Genomic DNA, 21,444 nt, shown 5'->3' on the forward strand with positions numbered 1-21,444 from the left:
AATATGGCTGGAAGTGGAGATGACATTATAAATGGTAAATCCCCACAGTAACACATCAGACAGGCAGCAGGATATACTACGTTACAAGGAGATAATTCCATAAATTCTGACCAGGCTCCTATTACAATTGTGACTCGTGCAGAAGTTGTAGCGTCATAAGAGCAGAAATGAATTCATCTGCTGTACAGCTGAGCTGCCTTCTTGCCAAGAGAGCTCTGTGCCGCTTAGTATACAGAGACCACTCTCAAGCTGAGCTACAAGAAATAACACTAGTGGGCTGCTGACAGGGACGAGCACATTTAAAGAGGAACTGTAGTGAAAATGACATAATGAATAATTTTTTTTTTTTCTTCTTACAATATTCATGTATAGATTATTTAGTCAGTGTTTGCCCATTGCGAAATCTTTCTTCTCCCTGATTTACATTCTGAAATATATCACTGGTGGTGACCTCGTTCGTTCTGTCAGGTGACCTTTTATTGAATGTTCGATACTGAGAGTTCTGTGCGCAGTGGGAGATGCAGCTTGCTTGGCAGTTGGAAAAAGCCATTAATTCCCACAATGCAACAAGGTTCAGAGACAGCCAACTGTAAGGACCATGGTCATGACATCACACTGTGGGAGGCGTTTCACCACAATATCAGCTACACAGATTACAGGCTGAAACAATTGATACGGCACACTGGAAAGATCCTGCTTGGCTGTAGCGGCATTTGATATTCTAAAGACAGACAGCCCCCTGACCCTTCTCTTCCTGTAATGGCCCCTCCCCCCGGACAGAAAGTACTCAGTGGCCACCAGATCAGAGAGGGATCTGTTACCTGCCCACCAATTTCTAAATCTGTGTAGTACCTCTGCCTGAGGGGCTTCTCCAATGTAATCCCCCCCCCCCCCCCCTCCTTTTTTTTGAATTATTCTTGTCTGTGTTCCTGTTTTGGCAGATAACCCCCACTTTCAGTTATACGGATGCTACAGGATGTGTAACAAGCCTCTGTTGTGGGAACACCATCAAAAGTATCAGCAATGACCTAGCAAAAGTAATAACTGTTCTTAACCAGAGAAGGGAAATTGTTTTGGTTGGAGTCTCCCTCTCTGTGGCGGCCCTGTGCAGCGGGCTGGCCTGTTGGGGAAATGATGATGATGTTTTCCCGGTGGCCATGTTGGAATTCTTGCACAACCACAAAGTAAACCTTGATTTTTCTGGGGTAGAGAAGTGTTCTTCCTAGGTAGCTGTGAAAGCATGCAGTGTTTTCATGTTCATGAGGGCCAGAGATGGAAAGTGTGTTGTCTATAGGAGCGAGCTGCTTGATCTCTGCTCAGGACGAACCGGTGCAACAACAATCCAGTCAGAAATAAACATGTGTCTCTTAAAGGGAACCACCATAATAGGCTAAATATAGTTCCTAAAAATGAACAGGAGTAGAAGGCCGTGTTCTCAGCTGCTACACCATTTTTTATGAAAAGCTTCTTTCCTTGGCCTCAGTGCAGTGGTTTCCTGCTGTGACAGGAAGTTGGGGAGTTTCAGCTACTTCCCAGCACTTCTGTGGGATCTTGTATCTGCCTCTCCATTGGTGCAGAGGCTGGAATGTGATGTCAGCAGGGGGACATACCTGCACAGTGTTCTCCCCAGAAATTTTTTCCAGCCGGGTGGCATGAAATAGTAGCCGGGTGGCATGAGAAAGTTGCCGGGTGGGTGAGATGAGAGAATGCAAGGCCAGGGCTTCCGTGAGCAATTATGCTTACAGAAAAGGAGGAGGTGAGCTAATGACAGCCGGGTGCTCATCAAAACTAGCCAGATGGAGCACCTGGCTAAAAGAGCCTGGGGAGAACACTGCCTGCAGCTACTTTAATGCCTTATTTATGTGGTCCGGTGTTAGTCATGGAGAGAATCCAACGACATAACAAAAATTGTTTAGCTAATTAAATACCTTATTAAAAGTGTCCCTGTAAGTTTTCAAAATTCCAAATTTCTTCTTCAGGCATGATACTAAAAAAACAAAACCTATGCCTACTTTTGTAGTTCTAGTTCTGATCCAGTTTTGAATCATGCCTGCAAGTTTAAAAAGCTTTCAAAGAAGTATTGTACCGTTAGGCCCGGTTCACACTGGCAAAGTAGTGGTAAACGGATGAATGGAAGAATGGATCTGATTAATGGTCGATCGGATTAATTTTCAATCCGTTGCCTTCCGCTTCTTCCGTTCCCCACACAATGTGTTCCTTTGCTCTAACTGTGCCTCCTGGTACTTGCTGCAGGCCACGTGGCCTGCCCTCAGGACATTAGTGGTCTCTCTCTCTGGCAGTGTGCTCCTCCCCTCTCCCTATGCCTCCTGGTCCTTGCTGAGTGCCACGTGGCCTGCGTTCAGGATTAGGGGGGATAGGTTACCCTGGGCAGCTGTGTTGTCTCGTGAGCAGGAGATCGGCTGATTCGCTCCTGCAGGCTTGGCTGCGTTACCTTTATTATCTTTTCTGCTCAAACAAAATGTTGATGCTGGCACTTCTGTTGGCGTCCTGCCAGTGCCGGGACAGACAGAATGCGGCATGTCGAGCGTGGCAGTCATCTGTGTAAAAGGGCTTTCGCTAAAGCAACAAGACCTGTTAGACGGGCCTAATCAGAACTCATTTACGCTCTCAAATGGCATCTGGCAGCCAGTGACTCATCACTTGTGTTTACCTTCCATATCCACATTTTGATACTTTTCTTGAAAAGGAAACCGCTCTTGCAGCACCTGTGTCAGTAAGCCAACTGGCCACGCTCTGACAAGTAGGCGCTGATTTGAGACAAAGGTGTTGATTTAAGGCCCTGTAATGACAAATGGGGATGGCAGTGTTAGGAGATCTCATGGAGAAGCATGTGATCAGTTTCAGCAGCTGATAGATTTTTAAGGTTCTGATTTTGCTGGTCATAATCATGTGTTAGTCCAGGAAGTGATCACAGCAAATCGGAACCTTACAAATATATCAGCTGATTAAAGTGGTCAGCTCCCACTGCTGTCCAATCGGGTCTCTGCACAGAAGAAACCTCATTAGGCTCCCTGCGCACTGCAAATCCGACTTGCGATTCCGATTTTTCCCTGGATGCTATCAAAACGAGAAGAAAAACACAGAAAAAATGCAGCATGCAGTACCGATTAAAAAACGCAAATTGGAATTGCATGTAAAATCGCCTCAAAATCACAAATCGAAATGCATGTAGTGTGCAAGAGGCCTTATTCCGATCCAAGCCCCATCAGGCTGCGGCCTCTTGCACACTGCAAATCCGATTTTGCGATTTCCATTTTCCCTGGAAGCTATCAACACAAAAAGAAAAACGCTGGAAAAAGGCAGCATGCTGGACCAATCCAAAATCGCAACTCTGATTCGCATGTCAAAATCGCAAATTGGAATTGCATGTAGTTAGTGTGCAAGAGGCCTCCCATTGATTTGCAATTGACCAATAAGAATCGTCCCTCCCCAGGAAGGATTCCCATTAGTCTTTTGCAAGCGAATGGGAGCCTAATGCCTCTAATCGGGGCTCTAGAAAATAGATCCGTTTTTCCAGAATCGGTTTTTCATCCTGTATAATGTGATCCCCACCTTATACTTTTTGCACTATAGCATATGCTGAGCACTAACCCTGTAAACTTGCAGCGTTACCACAGCCAAAATGACATAATCACTACACTATCAACAATGACGCGATAACAGTGGAGTTCTCTCCTTCATGCAGCAGTCCTGTCAGATAAGACTGCCTTAACACTTCCTGTGACCACCCACAGCCGGGGCTGTTTCTGGACATTTTGGCGCACAAGGCAGCTGTTGCCTCCCTCTACCCCTTAACTTATTAATTAGCTTTGCAGATAGCAGTGAAAAAGTGATAGGTTAGATACAACAATATTAATAAAGTCTATAAAGGATATAAGCATTATTACCAGGCCAGATGCACCTCACTGGCTCAAACTCACTCAACTCACATAGCAAATCCTTCATATAAATGTTAAGGGCCCATTTCCACTGGCCGCATTGCCGCGGTGCTATGCGATTATCGCAGCCAGCCCCCGGTGGTTCCATTCGGGGTTTGATGCGGCGTGGCTCAATAATGCTGCTATGGAAATCGGATGCATGCTGTGGAAAACTGCAGCATGCTATCCATCATTTTAGCCACATCGCACCACAAGCAGAAATTTGCGTCAGTGGAAACTATTCTGTTGACTTTCATTAGGTGCCGTTTGGATGAGGTGGGACGCTATAATCGCATGGCACCGCAGATAGTGGGAACAGGCCCTAAGGCCCCATTCACACTATAAATCGCTTAACGCCGAGGAAAACACTGAGCTTTTTTCTGGCGTTTTACAGGGTTTTCCTCCATAAGTTTTTCAGCATTTTTTCACTGTATGAGATAGCGCTTTTCAGCATTTTGCAGTGATTTGCGTTTAGCTTTCCCATACAGGAAATGGCCACAAGACAGGAAACAGAGGTGTTTTATGGGTAATCTGCAATATTTACGGAGTAAAAGCGCTGGAAAAATGCTGATTATTGTGAACAGCCCAGCGCTTTTGGGGCGATTTTAAAGCGCTTCTATCTTTAACATTGAAGCGCTAATCATTCAAAATCGCTCAGAAATGGTGCAGGCTACAAGTTTGCGTTTCAGCAAATCACTGAAAAACGCAAAATGCTTAAATGAGAACGGCCACATAGACTTTACATTGCACAAGCGCTTTTCAAAACGCTAGCGATTTCCAGCGATGCAGAAATCGCCTGAAAAGCGCTCTAGTGTGAATGGGTCCTCAGAGAAGTGTGTAGTTATTTAATTAAAAAATGTACTGTCTGTGTAAAGCCTGGTTCTTGAATGTAATATTGTCCTGGAAATCCAGAAGAGTTGCAAAAATCAACAAGTTGGACGTGTTGCCGAGCGGCTGATAACAGCCGGTTTGCCCGATCCACCCTGCGGATCCGTTGGACCAACTGTCGTTCAAACGATTGTTATGCTAGGTATACACCATACAATTTTATGTTAGATAGATGGTTCGATAGATAATTTCCGTCATGCCCGATTATTATTTTTAATAGTTTTTCTGGTCTATTTCACATAGAAGTGAATGGAAATAGATAAGAAAAGATAAGAAAATTGAGCGGGAAATCGACAATCGAGCGCATGGTTTGTACCTAACATTAGGTCCGTATATGTGTACAAACAATTTCTAGTCGTTTGTCCAACTAATAGACGTTCAAACATACAGTCGCTTGATCAGTCTTTTAATCAAGTCCATTGTTCTATCCAGTGCATTGTCCATTATCAAGTTGGTAAAACGATATGTAAATTAGGTAAATTTGAATATCAGCCGCTTTGTTGTTCAGTGTGTACAGGACGTCTGAATGACTTGTTGTTTGAACGTCAAGTCGTTTAAACGACAATTGAGGAGTAAAGTTGGAGGTGTGTACGCACCTTTAGAATTGCATAAAGCACAGTCTGCTATGAAATTGCTTGTTGGTGCCCTCTCAAGCAGCTGTCACTCTAGGCATCTGCCTGGATTGTCTATGCCTAGAAATGGCCCTGGCCACAGCTACCAACCTGATTCAAATCACTCAGTTTTCACTTTACAGTGCAGGTTTCCATGTGACTGGCGGCCTAAACGCCTTGCAGATGCTTCTTGCTAGGGAGATGAGAGCCATAGTGATTAATCACTGGTCTGCAGAGCACTTGCCAGCTTGTATGCTGTGAAATAATGTCATGTCAGAGATGTGTTTCCTCTGATAGAGGATTGTCTGTGTTGTAACAAGCCTTACACAAATGAGAAGTGACACAGATAAGTGGGTGGCTGTGGAGGATGCAGAGCACAGGGTATTGCTGTACACATGGGTAGCAGGTTGTCCTGATGGAACATGTGTTTGTACTTACATTCCTGATGTTTGGCTGCTTGTGTTCTTGCATGAACTTTTGTGGAAAGGAGTTCATTTTGAGCGAGAATTCAGGTCAGTTAAGCCTTGTCTTATCTCTAGTTCAGGAGTGTCAAACTCAAATACAAAGGACATTGTACACTGGGACCTAGTGGCGGGCCAACCTCAATGTCTACTGGCAACCTACCTTCCTTATAAACTTCCCAAGTGTCTAATGGCCCCCCCCCCCCAACCCCTATACAGTTCCCTGGTGTCTAGTGGTCCTCCCTTCCATATACAGTTCCCAGGTGTCTGGAGGCCCCACCCTCCCCTATGCAGTTTCCTAGTGTTTAGTGCTTTCCCCCATATAGTTTCCCTGTTGTTGTACGAGGGCTTTACCTCCAGTATAACTACCCTGGTGGTCTAGAGTGGGCCAAACATAATGCAAAGGGGGGGACACCACTTGAGGGCCAAATCTAATCGCTCTGAGGGCCAGATTTGGCCCGCGGGCCGGAGTTTGACATGTATGCTCTAGTTGCTGTTCAGTCATAAATTGGTAAGATGTGTTGAGAACGCCTCCCTAATATCAGGACATTTCTGAATTGGTGGGCTTTGACTTAGGGTGTATGCACACATCCAATTTTGTTTGGCCAATTTTACCACCTCTATGTAGTATGAGGGCCAACAGGTTTTAAACAGTATGAACAGATTCTTTAGGTGGTAAAATTGGTCAATCAAAATTGGATGTGTGTACTAAGCTTAAAGGGAACCTAAATTGAAATTGAAAAATGAGTTTAACTTACGTGGGGCTTCTACCAGCCTCCTGCAGCCGCCCTGCGCCCGAGCAGTCGCTGAGCGATCATCTGGTCCCTTGCAGTGCCCCTTTTCACCCAGGCGACTCTGCGGCCACTGCACATGTGCGGCCGCAATCATGCTTCCGTTACGCTTCACTAACGCAAGGGCCATGAGAGTCTATGGAGACTTTCGCTCTCTACGCAATGCGATGGAAGTATCCCAATTGCCGCAATTCCATCTGTGCCCACCACACGAATTATGCAGTAAGGCCTGGAACCCCCTACAAAGCGCTATCGCAATTGCTAGTATTTTTAATTAGTGTTTTGTAAGCGATTTCATGACAGTTTTCCAGTGATTTTGGTAGCGATTTTAAGTGTAAGCTTTTTTTGCCATTGGTCCTTTCAAATTATTATAATTTTTTTTTACAGTTTGCAGTAATTTACAATCACACACAAATTGCTATGAGTAGTGATTTCACAGCGATTAGCCAGCGCTTATATACTTTACATTGAAGCGCAAACGCTCCCAAAAGCATGTCCTGCGATTTTGCTAATCGCAATCGCCACTATGGAATTTGGCCCATCCATTTACATTAGCAGAGCGTTTAGGCAAATAGCTAGCGATTGAAAGCGATGCCTAAATGCTCAAAAATTGCTCTAGTGGATTCCAGACCTAATGCAAGTCAATGGGCAACAGCATTATTGGAGGGCGGTGTGACGGGAATCCCTGTGACGTACTTCCTGCCCAGCAGGAAGTATGTCACTAGCCATGGGGCGTTGCTATGCATATGGCCCTGTGACCCTTTTGCCTCATTGAGGCAGTGCTAGCACCGTAAAATTAGGTGTGCAACCAGCCTGTTTCCCTGTGGTGTGTATTTTGCAAGCCCTAGTTATGCTGGGAATACACCATGCGTTTTTGAGGCAGATAAGATGGTTCGATAATTTCCAACATGTCCGATTTCACTTTCGTTCTTTTTACCTCTCGATTTCTGATAGAAGTGAATGGAAATTGATAAGAAAAGATAAGAGAATTGAGCGGGAAATCAAGCGGAAAAACGAATCAAAACACATTGAAACAGCAAATCGAGCGCAAAAACGTATTGTGTATTCCCAGCATTAGAGCAGCTAGCACTGCAGGGGTTTTAAAGCTACTGTATATAATAGCTAGCCCTACCATATGTTTGATGCCAGGCAAACTACCACAGGTTTGCTTTATTTGTCAGGCCTGTGGCGGGCAGGGTGGAGCTCGTTGAATGTTATGTAATCTGCATTCCGCCTGTATAATGCAGTTGGCATCTTCGAAGTGTCTCTGACGAAGAATAAAGTCTTTCTATTCCACACACGTAATTCTGCAACAATTACGCTGCTTTTAGTACAAGTAATGCTCTGAAATGTCAAACATGTTGTGAAAGCTCCAGAAATAGACCAGCCTTTTCTGTACAATGTCTGCATCCAGCTTATCTTGTGGCTGCACGAAGCGCCGGCCTGTTATCCTGGGGCCAGAAATCATTCAAGAACACTGGTGATAATTTCTTAATTGCATGTCCTGGCAGGACCAAGGGCCACGCAGCCAGCTGTAATCCTGTCACAGAGCGGCCAGTTCTGATTTCCATGGTAACGGTACACTAGTTTACAAAACACCGTATTGGCCCAACTTCCTACATGACTAATCTGTTACAGGACACTCTTGTGTTTTTGTATTAAAACTTGGTCCTTATTCAGTGATAGTGCCAGACTGACCATTCCATTTAATATGTCCAGTTAAAGTGTACTTGAGATGGGGGTTTGAGGGGAGTGGGACAAGAGGATTTTTACTTACATGGGGCTTCTTCCAGCGCCCTGTAGTTTGGCCACTCCCTCGATGTCCTCCAATCAGTGGCGTACCTACAATTCATGGGGCCTTCCTAATGTTCACACTCCTTCCCTTGTGTTCCCTTGGTGCCCTTCACGGCCTTTTACGGCCCATCTCCCAAGGGTCATAATGTGCAGCCATCAGGATCTTCACACCCATAACAAGCATAGCCACAAAAACACCTCATCTGAAGTATTGTCTCCTGTAGTGGAGGAAGGCAAGGTTAGTAGTTGGGGGTCCCACACAGCACTCGGTCTCCTCTGAAATAGCAGGGGCCACTCCCCTCTAGTTATGCTGGTCCAATCCCTTGTGCCGATGTTGCGGACTACTGCGCATAAGCAGCACTGCACATCTCTGTGGTCATGCTGCTGATCAGGGGCGTAACTAGAAATCACTGGGCCCCCCTGCAAATATTTGGATGGGGCCCCCCCCATAGGTGCCAAATAATCGTAATGGGGCAGCGTTTCACTGTAAATTAATTGTAAAGTGGGCAGCATTTTACCAGACAATCGTAATGTGGGCCAGAAAATCGTAATGTGGGCACCAGTCACCAGAAAATCGTAACGTGAGCAGCAGTCACCAGAAAATTGTAACGTGGACAGCATTCACCAGACAATCGTAATGTGGGCAGCGTTCACCAGAATATCGTAATGTGGGACAGAAAATCGTAATGTGGGCAGAGTTCACCAGAAAATCGTAATGTGGGCAGCGTTCACCAGAAAATTGTAACATGGACAGCATTCACCAGACAATCGTAACGTGGGCTGTGTTCAACAGAAAATCGTAATGTGGGCCAGAAAATCGTAATGTGGGCAGCAGTCAGTCACCAGAATATCATAATGTGGGCAGCACACACCAGAAAATCCTAATGTGGGCAGCAGTCACCAGAAAATCCTAATGTGGGCAGCAGTCACCAGAAAATCGCAATGTGGGCAGCATACACCAGAAAATCGTAATGTGGGCAGCAGACACCAGAAAATCGCAATGTGGGCAGCAGACACCAGAAAATCGCAATGTGGGCAGCAGACACCAGAAAATCGCAATGTGGGCAGCAGACACCTGAAAATCGCAATGTGGGCAGCAGACACCTGAAAATCGCAATGTGGGCAGCAGACACCTGAAAATCGTAATGTGGGCAGCAGACACCAGAAAATCGCAATGTGGGCAGCAGTGACCAGAAAATCGCAATGAGGGCAGCAGTGACCAGAAAATCGTAATGTGGGCAGCAGTGACCAGAAAATCGCAATGTGGGCAGCAGTTACCAGAAAATCGTAATGTGGGCAGCAGTGACCAGAAAATCGCAATGAGGGCAGCAGTGACCAGAAAATCGTAATGTGGGCAGCAGACACCAGAAAATCGCAATGAGGGCAGCAGACACCAGAAAATCGCAATGTGGGCAGCAGTGACCAGAAAATCGCAATGAGGGCAGCAGTGACCAGAAAATCGTAATGTGGGCAGCAGTGACCAGAAAATCGCAATGTGGGCAGCAGTTACCAGAAAATCGTAATGTGGGCAGCAGTGACCAGAAAATCGCAATGAGGGCAGCAGTGACCAGAAAATCGTAATGTGGGCAGCAGACACCAGAAAATCGCAATGTGGGCAGCAGACACCAGAAAATCGCAATGTGGGCAGCAGACACCAGAAAATCGCAATGTGGGCAGCAGACACTAGAAAAAAAAAATGCACCTGTGAAAAAAAACAATTCACTTACCTGACAGAAGTCTCCTCCTCTCCCGGCATCTGGCTCGCAGCTCCCCGAGTCCTCCTGCAGCACATCTCCCGCGCTGACAGGCAGAGTGCAGGGCTACGGCAAGATGGCTGCCAAAGCCCTGTACTGGAGACACAAATAGTCTCCAGTGTAGGGCTTCTTCGGCGGCCATCTTGCCGTAGCCCTGCTCTGCCTGCCGGAGTCCGGAGACTATGCAGGCTGAGGCTGCTGGTGGAGCAGGGCTGCGGGGAATGAAGCACCTTGCTGGGGGGTCCAGAGCAGCGCTCCCCCCACGCACAGTGAGCGGGCCCCAGAGCAGCCCCGGGCCCCCCTGCGGCTGAGGGGGTCGCATCCCCGGTAGGTACGCCGGTGCTGCTGAGGCCAGGAGTGCTCTGCTCATGGACAGTTCGAACAGACTTGCAGCTGCGCATGCACAGAATGCAGCTGGCCTCAAGAGCGGCATCAAGGAGGCGTGGCCTGGAGCAGCACATGCGCAGAGGCCCCTGGATCAGGGATTTTAACTTGCCTGCAGCAGCAAAACGGATTGGACCGGGAGGACATTGAGGACGTTTTTTACCGACCCTGATTAACCCGCCACTACCCTAATCCAGAGAGGAGAGGAAGAAATGTAATGCAGCAGGAAGTACATTTGACCTATGAAACAATCTGAGATGGTAGTTATTGCCCATCCATGCTGTGAATTTATATCGGGCATCTTCTGAAGATCCAGAATGTGGAATCTTTTAAACGACAGTGACCCATGAGTGCCTTGTTCCCCTCCTTACACCTCCCACTGGAAGCTGCTCCGTCGTACACCATACTGTCCTCCTGCCTCCCTCACCATAGGAACAGACACGTCATTCTGGGACAGCTCAGCAAGTGGTCTGTATAGTACTTGAGAAGGTAGATCAGCGCATCAACAGGCCGCCTCAGATCGGTATACCTTACAGAGATACTCTGAGCCCCCCCCCCCCCCCCCCCTCCCCTGAGACAACAAACGCACCTTGTACCCAAAACAGAAGCTGTGCATATACATTAATATTAAATGCAAAACTATTAGATGGGAGCAGCTGTTCGAAAAATACTTACAGTTTATGTACACAGCGAACAATGGACTACTAATAGACAAAGGGTGTGTACTTTGTCCATTAGTAGTCTTTGCACACTTCGTGTTGGTAGTCATTTGAATGCAGTCTGCCCTAAGTAGCACTGTCCATTGTTCACTGTGTACATGAACTGTATAGTACTTGAGCCCGTAAACTGCCGCCACATCCCGATCGCTTAGGATAGGATCTTCATACAGTTTGTATTACCACCCTTTTTTTTAAATGAGGATCTGCTTTGTTTTAATTTGAGTTGTGTTTAATAAACCTTCCACAGAAAATTGCGGTTTGTTTTTTAAATATTCATTTATAGATGATTTAGTCAGTGTTTGTCGTTGTAAAACCTTTCCTCTCCCTGAGGAGAGTACAAATAATGCCTGGTCTCCAAAAAATGCTTGGGGAGGAGAATTCTGAATAGCTAAACAGCCTAGGCTAAGCATCAATGGGAGGGGCAGGGCGACATACCAATTTACAGCAATCTATAGGTATAGGAAGTGTTTCTGATGCTGAAAGCAGGAAAATTACTGCATTCTACTATTGTCACTACAGTGAAGCGGAAATATACTTGTGAGATAATTAATGGTATGTGTAGTACAGCTAAGATATAGAACATTAGTAGCAAAGAAAAGTCTCATTGTTTTCCAGTACGGGAAGAGTTAATCAGTCAGTCAGTTATCTATGCAAAAGAGCTTCTCTGAGCTATTTGATCCAACTTAGGTCAAATACAGTCCTGTTTTCTGAAGCCCTTAAACCGCCAAGAATCGGTGAGAGACAGCTTGAGGTAAGATTTTACTGCAGGAAAGTTCAAAGGCTCATTATTTCTGCTTTGGGTTTTAGCTTAAAAGACTGAGTGTGGTTATAAAACTGCAACTGTGACAGTATGATGCAAAAAGCAATATAATTGAAGATAGAAATGAGACTCTTTTGCTACTAATGTTCTGTTCATTATCCGTATCACACAAACAATGCATTATATCATAATGTTGATGGACAGCTGTCTGTTTTTCAACCAAACTATGGCACAGTAATGTGGAAGAGCCTGATCTAAATCCTGTAGACTGCTGTATTGCACATGTGTGTCATGTGACGAAGCGCTATTCCCCAGTCCTGAGATCCGGCCTGTATTGTGGTTGTGGTATCACAGAGCTGTCATAGCATGGAGGAAGCTGAGCGTGAAATCATGTAAGTGGCAGGCTTCCTGACAGCTGGAGAAGGGCTTCCGGCTAGTGTACAGTGTGGACATATCTCGCTGTACAGCTTCTGCAGGCTCCTCTCTGCTGCCTCTCACCAGTGAACACGCGCAATGACAAGTATGTACAGATACAAGCAGGGCTGGGCAAGTCTCTGCAGTCAGGTGATCAGTGCTACTAATAGTTTGTGATGGTTTCTGAAGCTGAATATTTATCTCATCAGGCAGGAAGATGGTTCCCAGTGATGGGTATTAGGCCTGAGTGATCGAATTAAAACCAAAATCGCGGTCACAAAGATCATGATTTCGGAATTGTCATATTTATTTCTGCGATGACGTCATTTTTGCATGGGGGAGGCTTGAAGAAGCGGATTAAAACTTCCGCCAAAGTCCCGGCGCGTGTGGCCCGCAGCATGGGCAGTGTTGGACATACTTTCTGCACAAGTTCAATGCTGTCCGTCCTCTCTCACCGTCTGCCAGCTCATGTGCACGGCATACTTCCTGGTTACTGTATGACATACACATGACATACAGGAAGTATGCCGTAGAGTGGAGACTGCAGGAGGTGAAGTGGATAGATGGGCATCGCTGGACTCGTGTTGGAAAGTATGTCCAGCACTGCCGCAGCTTGGGGGACAGAGAGGCACAGAGGGGGCACAGAGAGAGACCCAGAGGGGGCACAAAGAGAAACACAGAGGGGGCAAGAGAGAGACCCAGAGGGGGGCAAGAGAGACCCAGAGGGCACAAAGAGACCCAGAGGGGGCACAGAGACAGAAGGGGCAAGAGAGACCCAGAGGGGGCAGAAAGAGAAACACAGAGCGGGCAAGAGAGAGACCCAGAGGGGCACAGATACAGAAGGGACAAGAGAGACCCAGAGGGCACAAAGAGACCCAGAGGGGGCACAGAGACAAAAGGGGCAAGAGAGACCCAGAGGGCACAAAGAGACAGAAGGGGCAAGAGAGACCCAGAGGGCACAAAGAGACAAGAGGGGCAAGAGAGACCCAGAGGGGGCACAGAGAGACAAAAGGGGCAAGAGAGACCCAGAGGGCACAAAGAGACCCAGAAGGGGCACAGAGACAAGAGGGGCAAGAGAGACCCAGAGGGGGCACAGAGAGACAAAAGGGGCAAGAGAGACCCAGAGGGGGCACAGAGAGACACAAAAGGGGCACAATGAGAGACACAAAGGGTGCAAGAGAGAGACACAGACAAAGGGAGCACAAAGCGACACAAAGGGGAAACAGAGAGAGAGAGGGGGGGGACAGAGAGGCACAGAGGGGGACAACGCTTGATTTAAAGGAAATAAAATCTAAATCACGATTTCGGACAGAAATCACTCAATTCAGCTTTTTCCTAAAATGTAAACAATAGTTCAAGTAATCGTGGTGCTTTGCGCGGGGGTGTTCAGAGATCTTAATGATCCAATCTGTTGTGGCAATCGTCGTCAAACGTCGTTTGTGTAATCAGGCACCTGTACCCATGTCGCAAGATCGCTAAAAAAATCGCTGGTCGGCAGAAAACTCCCCTTGTGGGTATGGCTCTTCAGTTTTCAAAGTCGTATTTGGTATTCTAAGTGTCTATGCTACTCAAAGTACTGCTCGACTGCCCTGTGGCGCTACATGGTGGAGCGTATTGCGTGATACGCTGCATGGTTATATACTGTAGTGTGATAAAACGAAGTTGTTTGCACCTTAAAGGATACCCGAAGTGACATGTGACATGATGAGATAGACATGGGTATGTACAGTGCCTAGCACACAAATAACTATACTGTGTTCCTTTTTTTCTTTCTCTGCCTAAAAGAGTTAAATATCTTGTATGTAAGTGGCTGACTCAGTCCTGACTCAGACAGGAAGTGACTGCAGTGTGACCCTCACTGTTAAGAAATTCCCCTTTTTATCTCTTTCTAGCTCTCAAAAGCCATTTTCAGCTAGGAAAGTGTTTTATAGTTGGAATTTCTTATCAGTAAGGACTGAGTCAGCCACTTACATACCTGATATTTAACTCTTTCAGGCAGAGAAGAAAAAAAAGGAACACCGCATAGTTATTTGTGTGCAAGGCACTGTGCATACACATGTCTATCTCATCACGGCACATGTCACCTCGGGTATCCTGTAAGGGACTCTGTCACCAATATAGACATTTTTCCTAAAGATTTTCCTCTTTGACTGTTGAATGAGGTAAAATGCAGTTATCTGACTTTAGTAGAACTGTGCAGAATAATTGTCTGGAGGGGAATGGGTGTGCCACAACAATCAGCATTAAAGTTAGTTGCCTGCTTAGGAATTAAAACCTTTTTTTTATTTTTTTTATTTTCCTTTCGACCCCACCGCCCCCCCCCCCCCCCCCCCCCCCCTTCCTCGTTTTTTATCCTTCGGTTTGGTTCACACATAAATCTGTACATTTTTGGTCCAGTGCTGTCCTGTCAGTTTTGCATCAGTTAAGGCCTCGTTAACATTAGGTGCGTTGAGAAACGTATAAAAGCGCATGATGAAAATCGCATGCGCTTGTGCGTGCGTTAGTGCGTGTTTCAGTGCATTGCGGTGTGCTTTTTTTTTTAAGCAGGTTTTGCTTTTTGTATCAGTAGCATTTGTCAATAAAGCTTTGTTTTCATATGAAAATGTATTTGTTTTTTTTTTTAATTAGAGGTAAAAAGTGCACCCATTCACTTGCATTGATGGCGCTTTACAGCTCAATGCACAGAAATGCATGCAGCAATACGTTTTTTCAATTACCGCGCAATCAATTACAGGCACATTCAACTTGGGGAAAATCAATACCTTGCAGAACGCACAGGGCAATGCGCTGTTAAAAGCGCACAGAAACAGCCCTGATGTGAGGGAGGCCTTACCTGACTGGACAAGAAATGTACACCTTTTATGTGTGAACACACCCATAGAATCACATGCAAGACTGATTGTATATACATTCTCTTTTGCTAATATTTTCTTCATTTACTTTATAGGATGGATTCAACTCTCTGGTCCTGGATCTCGACTATCCTGCACTACGAAAAAACAAGAATATTGACAACTTCCTCAATAAATGTAAGTTACATTTTTATGTAGCCGATTTTAAAGACAAAGGAGAGAAAGAAGCAGCCCAGCTTACAGCAAGTCACAGGAGCAAAATTCAGCCTCTTCACCACTGAGGCAGGGGACACGCCTATCTTTCAGTCTTCAGCGTGTGTTTTTCTGTGTGCGTTTACTGCACACCATATGTATTTGTATGCAGAAAACCACGCATGTGTTTTTGTTTTTTTTATTAGCAGCTAATATAATTGATAGAGAAAACTGACAAAATGTGCAGAATTATCATGGAGGATGTCGTTTTTTTTTTTTTTTTTGGACACGTGAAAAGTGCATCAAGTGTGAGCTAGCCCATTGATTAACATAAGTTCTCAGTTTAAATCTGTTTTCCTGTGCAGAAAACACATGCAGAAATAGACAAGTGTGTCCCCTACCTCAAGCTTGTTATTACCTTATGAACCAGATAATTTTTTACAATTTAACTATGTCCTTAAAGAGACTCTGAAGCGAGAATAAATCTCGCTTCAGAGCTCACGCCGCAATAGCACCGCTAAACGGGGGTCCCTTGACCCCCAAACCCCCCACTGCGACACTTGGTCGCAGACTTGGTCGCTCCTGGAGGCAGGGCTAACTGCTGCAGCCCTGCCTCCAGTCACGTCTATCAGCGGCGCATCGCCGCCTCTCCCCCGCCCCTCTCAGTGAAGGAAGACTGAGAGGGGCGGGGGAGAGGCGGAGATACGCACTGACAGACGTGCGTGGGGCAGGGCTGCGGCGGTTAGCCCTGCCCCAACCAGGAAGCGCTCCCCCGCATTACGGAGGGGATTTGGGGGATCAGGGACCGCGGGATAGCGGCGGTTTAGTGCCCCTGCTATCTATGAGGTCTGAAGCGAGATTTATTCTCGCTTCAGACTCTCTTTAAAGTGAACCAAAGACGGAACACTGTGCTTGAAACAGATTAGAGAAGTCACACTCGATGAACTTCACACTAACCCTGTATAATGGCAGTGAAAAGGGAGCAGGGGGTGTTAACTTTTCAAACATGGCAACCTTTTCAGCTTTTTGAAAAGATGAGCTGCTATGATCCCTTTAAGTGCATAATACTGTAATATTTACACACACTAACGCGCTCTCTTTGAAGTTAAGAGGAGGAGCACCTTTTAGTGCAAATAATATTCAGGCGAATAACACGCCTGCAGTGGTAAGCCTTGTTGTGAGAGGCATGAAGTTCATATTTCATATCTCCGCAGATGCTGCCATTGTCACAAAATAGCACTGGAGATCTGCACTGCAGTTTAGTATAAACAATCCAGTAACTTAGAGGCTGCTTACAAAGTATGAACACTTGTAGTAGTTTAGTTAATGATGCAATTATTTATACAGCTCCAAACATAAGCCCTTAAAAAGAGGGGTGACTGTGAAGCTAAGAGAGACAGAGAGCTTTGGTTAAAAATATGAACTATTCCTTGAATGCCGGGACTATTGGGAGGTATATAGTATTGTTATTACTAGATTTATATTTTTATTATTGCCTTCTGGGAGTGTTGCGGGTAAATGATCAAGGCAACATTTACTTTCCCCAAGCTCTCTTTTGTCCCCCTCTTTTCCCCCTGTGCCTCTTTTGTCCCCCTCTTTTCCCCCTGTGCCTCTTTTGTCCCTCTCTGTTCCCCCTGTGCCTCTTTTGTCCCCCTCTTTTCCCCCTGTGCCTCTTTTGTCCCTCTCTGTTCCCCATGTGCCTCTTTTGTCCCCCTCTTTTCCCCCTGTGCCTCTTTTGTCCCCCTCTTTTCCCCCTGTGCCTCTTTTGTCCCCCTCTTTTCCCCCTGTGCCTCTTTTGTCCCCCTCTTTTCCCCCTGTGCCTCTTTTGTCCCCCTCTTTTCCCCCTGTGCCTCTTTTGTCCCTCTCTGTCTTACCTCATGTCCCCCTTCCTGTGCTGTGCGAAGCGGCCCCATTCTGCTGAGGTGCCTCTCAAGATGGCTGGAAGTAACCATGGTGATCGGACACTAAGTGGCAGGAGAGCAGTGAGATTTGGCGTCGGATCGAGGCCATGCGAGTTACTAATCACAACTCGGTAGAATGGGACCGCAGAGCACTGGGCAGTCTAGCCTGAGGCCCCTGCAGATTCTGAGGCCCCAAGCCAGTGCGTTGGCCGCTTGTACCCTCCCAGCAGCCCTGTAGTTACCAAAGTGCAGTTGTTGCAATCTATTTGTAAATTAAAAAAATATAGAAATCGTTTGCAGTCCACATGCATGAAGATTTTAATTTAATACACTTTAGGAGCTCATACACTCATCAATTTTCCCTGCCAGATTCAATCACTGTGATCAAATTTGCAGGAGGATGATGACCCATTATGGTTTGCTCATTGATCATTTCGATTGGTTTCTGGCTGAAGTCAATGAACAGACCCCAGTCGTTCTCCCCATCTAAACTAGAGCTCCACCAGGACCATGCAGAATGTTGGCAGTGGAGTGTGCACTCACCTGTCCACCAGCGCACTTCTCCCATGACCTCTGTGCACCCCCGCTGGGGCGCCTGTAGCCAGTGACCTCGTGGCAGGTGGTCATGTAACGTTCATGCCGGCAGGTCTTGGGGTTCAGGCTGCTAGCGTGGGTGTAGAGAGGACCCAGGAGGAACGCACCCGTGGGCAGGTGAGTGCGCGCTCCTCTGCCAGTACTCCCAGGGCCAGGGAAGCACTAGATGGGGAGACCCGGGGGCCTGCAGTGCGGCAGCGTTTCCAAATATGCAGCAGTGGTTCCAAATATTTTACATAGTTACATAGTTATTTGGGTTGAAAAAAGACATACGTCCATCGAGTTCAACCAGAGAACAAAGTACAACACCAGCCTGCTCCCTCATATATCCCTGTTGATCCAGAGGAAGGTGAAAAACCCCTACAAGGCATGGTCCAATTAGCCCCAAAAGGGAAAACATTCCTTCCCGACTTCAGATGGCAATCAGATAAAATCCCTGGATCAACATCATTGGGCATTACCTAGTAATTGTAATCATGGATGTCTTTCAACGCAAGGAAAGCATCTAAGCCCTCTTTAAATGCCGGTATAGAATTTGCCATAACGACTTCTGTGGCAATGCATTCCACATCTTAATCACTCTTACTGTAAAAAACCCTTTCCTGAATAAACGGCTAAAACGTTTTTCCTCCGTGCGCAGATCATGTCCTTTGAGAAGGCCTAGGGACAAAAAGCTCATCCGCCAAGCTTTTGTATTGCCCTCTTATGTATTTATACATGTTAATAAGATCCCCTCTAAGGCGTCTTTTCTCTAGACTAAATAAACCCAGTTTATCTAACCTTTCTTGGTAAGTGAGACCTTTCATCCCACGTATCAATTTTGTTGCTCGTCTCTGCACCTGCTCTAAAACTGCAATATCTTACCTGTAATGTGGTGCCCAGAACTGAATTCCATATTCCAGATGTGGCCTTACTAGAGAGTTAAACAGGGGCAATATTATGCTAGCATCTCGAGTTTTTATTTCCCTTTTAATGCATCCCAAAAATTTGTTAGCTTTAGCTGCAACGGCTTGGCATTGAGTACGATTATTTAACTTCTTGTCGATGAGTACTCCTAAGTCCTTCTCCAAGATTGATGTCCCCAACTGTATCCCATTTATTTTGTATGGTGCTAGACCATTGGTACCACCAAAATGCATGACTTTACATTTTTCAACATTGAATTTCATCTGCCATGTATGTGCCCATATAGCCATCCTATCCAGATCCTGTTGCAATATGACACTATCTTCTTGAGAGTTGATGATTCTGCACAATTTTGTATCATCTGCAAAAATAGCGACATTGCTTACTACTGCATCTACTAGGTCATTAATAAATAAATTGAAGAGCACTGGATCCAGTACAGTATGATCCATTGACCACAACTCTTTGTTTTCTGTCCATTAGCCAGTTCCCTATCCATGAACACAGACTCTTCCCCAGTCCTTGCATCCTCAACTTTTGCACCAGATTTTTGTGTGGAACAGTGTCGAAGGCCTTTGCAAAGTCCAAGTAGATCACATCTACAGCATTCCCAATATCCACATTAGCGTTCACTAAAAGCTGAGCATGTTAGTCAAACAGGACCTGTCTTTAGTAAACCCATGTTGATGCTGAGAAATAAGATTATTTTCTACTATGAAGTCATGAATAGTATATCTTAGTAACCCCTCAAATAGTTTGCATACAACTGATGTTATGCTGGGCTTCTTAAATAATGGGAAAACGTGGGCTGTACGTCAATCCACTGGGACTCTGCCAGTTGAAAGAGAGTCACAAAAGATTAGATAAAGGGGTTTATCTATAACGGAACTTATTTCCCTCATGCTGGACGTACACAGCGTTTGTCTTCCTTATCAATCAAGCCGCTGATGGCTCGATTGATAATATCTGACAGGTCCGATGACCTGCCGGATAGATTCCCCGCTCGATCACTGCTGGTGGACAATACTGGGGAATCGAGCGGCTGATAAGGAGCGCCGGCGGGGATCGATCCGCGCGGAAGAGCGTGGAATGAGCCGGTGACTCGATCCGGTGCATAATTGTAGCAGTGTATGCCCGGCATTAGGACCTGAGGATGCATGCCATCCGGGCCAGGTGCCTTGTCTATTTTTAATTTATTTAGTCTTGCCTTCACTTCTTCCTGCGTTACAGTTGGAAGTACCTTCACTTCTTCCTGCGTTACAGTTGGAAGATTGAGACTCCTCCGCATCTGCATCTGTAATTTGCAACAGTGATGTTTCCCTTGTGAAGACAGAAGCAAACAAAGCATTTAATAACTCTGCCTTACCTTGGTCATCCACCATTGAGTTCCCACCCTCATCCTTTAGGAGTCCTATACAGTCAACCTTTCTTTTTTAAAGCTAGGTCTACACGCTCCAATGTGCCTTCTCAATCGAGCCGCTGATGCGGCCCGATTGATAAGATCCGACAGGTCCGATCTCGCCGCTGCCGATTCCCTGCTCGTTCCCCACGAGCGGACAATGGCAGGGAATCGAGCGGAAGATAAGCGGCGGGGACGAGCGGGTATCGAATCCAACGCACGCGCGGTCGAGCGGGGACGTGGCGGGTATGCGCAGGGATGCGGAAGAGTCGATCCGGCAGCTAATCGAGCCGCCGGATCGCTCCGTCTAGATGGGGCTTTAGAGTTTATGTACTTGTAAAACTTCTTTGGGTTAGATTTGATATCCCTAGCGATTTGATTTTCAGCTTCAGTCTTTGCCAGCCTAATTTCTTTTTTACAACTTTTATTGCACTCCTTATAATTGATTAATGCAGCCTCGGTCCACTTTTGTTTTAGGACCTTATAGGCATTATTTTCCCCCTTAATTTTATCTCTAACCTTTCTATTCATCCATAGAGGCCTTTTTTTATTCCTAGACATTTTGTTTCCATATGGGATATACATACTACAATATTGATTGAGTATAAGTTTAAAAGCTTGCCATTTCCCTTCAGTGTCCTTCCCTTGTAGTACATTATCCCAGTTCACCAAACTTAGTGCCTGCCTAATTTGATTGAACTTTGCTTTTCTAAAATTCATAGTTTTATGGGTCCCGCTGCCCCGTGGCCTATCAGTCACCAGATCAAACGTTATCATGTTGTGATCACTATTTCCCAAATGTTGTTGAACCTGCACATTTGATACATTATCTGGTCTATTAGAAATTATCAGATCCAGTAACGCATTCCCCATAGTTGGTTCCGTTACCATTTGAGTCAAGTAATTGTCCTGTAGTGCTGCCAGAAATCTGCTGCTTTTACCAGAATGGGTAGCCTCAATACCCCAGTCAATGTCTGGAAAGTTGAAGTCACCCATAACTATGACCTCATTTTTACTTGCAGGTTTTTCTGCTCTGCTGCTGTAGTAATTGCAGTTCTGCAGCTTCATTAATAAGAGGTGGCCTGT

At 45.9% G+C, this 21,444-nt stretch overlaps 1 protein-coding gene across 1 annotated transcript in view; it reads left to right on the forward strand.

Moving 5' to 3' along the window:
* ROCK2 (Rho associated coiled-coil containing protein kinase 2) overlaps positions 1-21,444 on the forward strand; it is a 258,440-nt gene that overhangs the window by 115,928 nt on the left and 121,068 nt on the right. Inside the window, exon 2 of the mRNA XM_068233265.1 lies at positions 15,462-15,543. Coding sequence (XP_068089366.1) covers positions 15,462-15,543 — 82 coding nt within the window. The remainder of the gene's footprint in view (positions 1-15,461; positions 15,544-21,444) is intronic.

The sequence above is a fragment of the Hyperolius riggenbachi genome, chromosome 4 (assembly GCF_040937935.1).
Source record: "Hyperolius riggenbachi isolate aHypRig1 chromosome 4, aHypRig1.pri, whole genome shotgun sequence".
Classification (NCBI taxonomy): Eukaryota; Metazoa; Chordata; class Amphibia; order Anura; family Hyperoliidae; genus Hyperolius; species Hyperolius riggenbachi.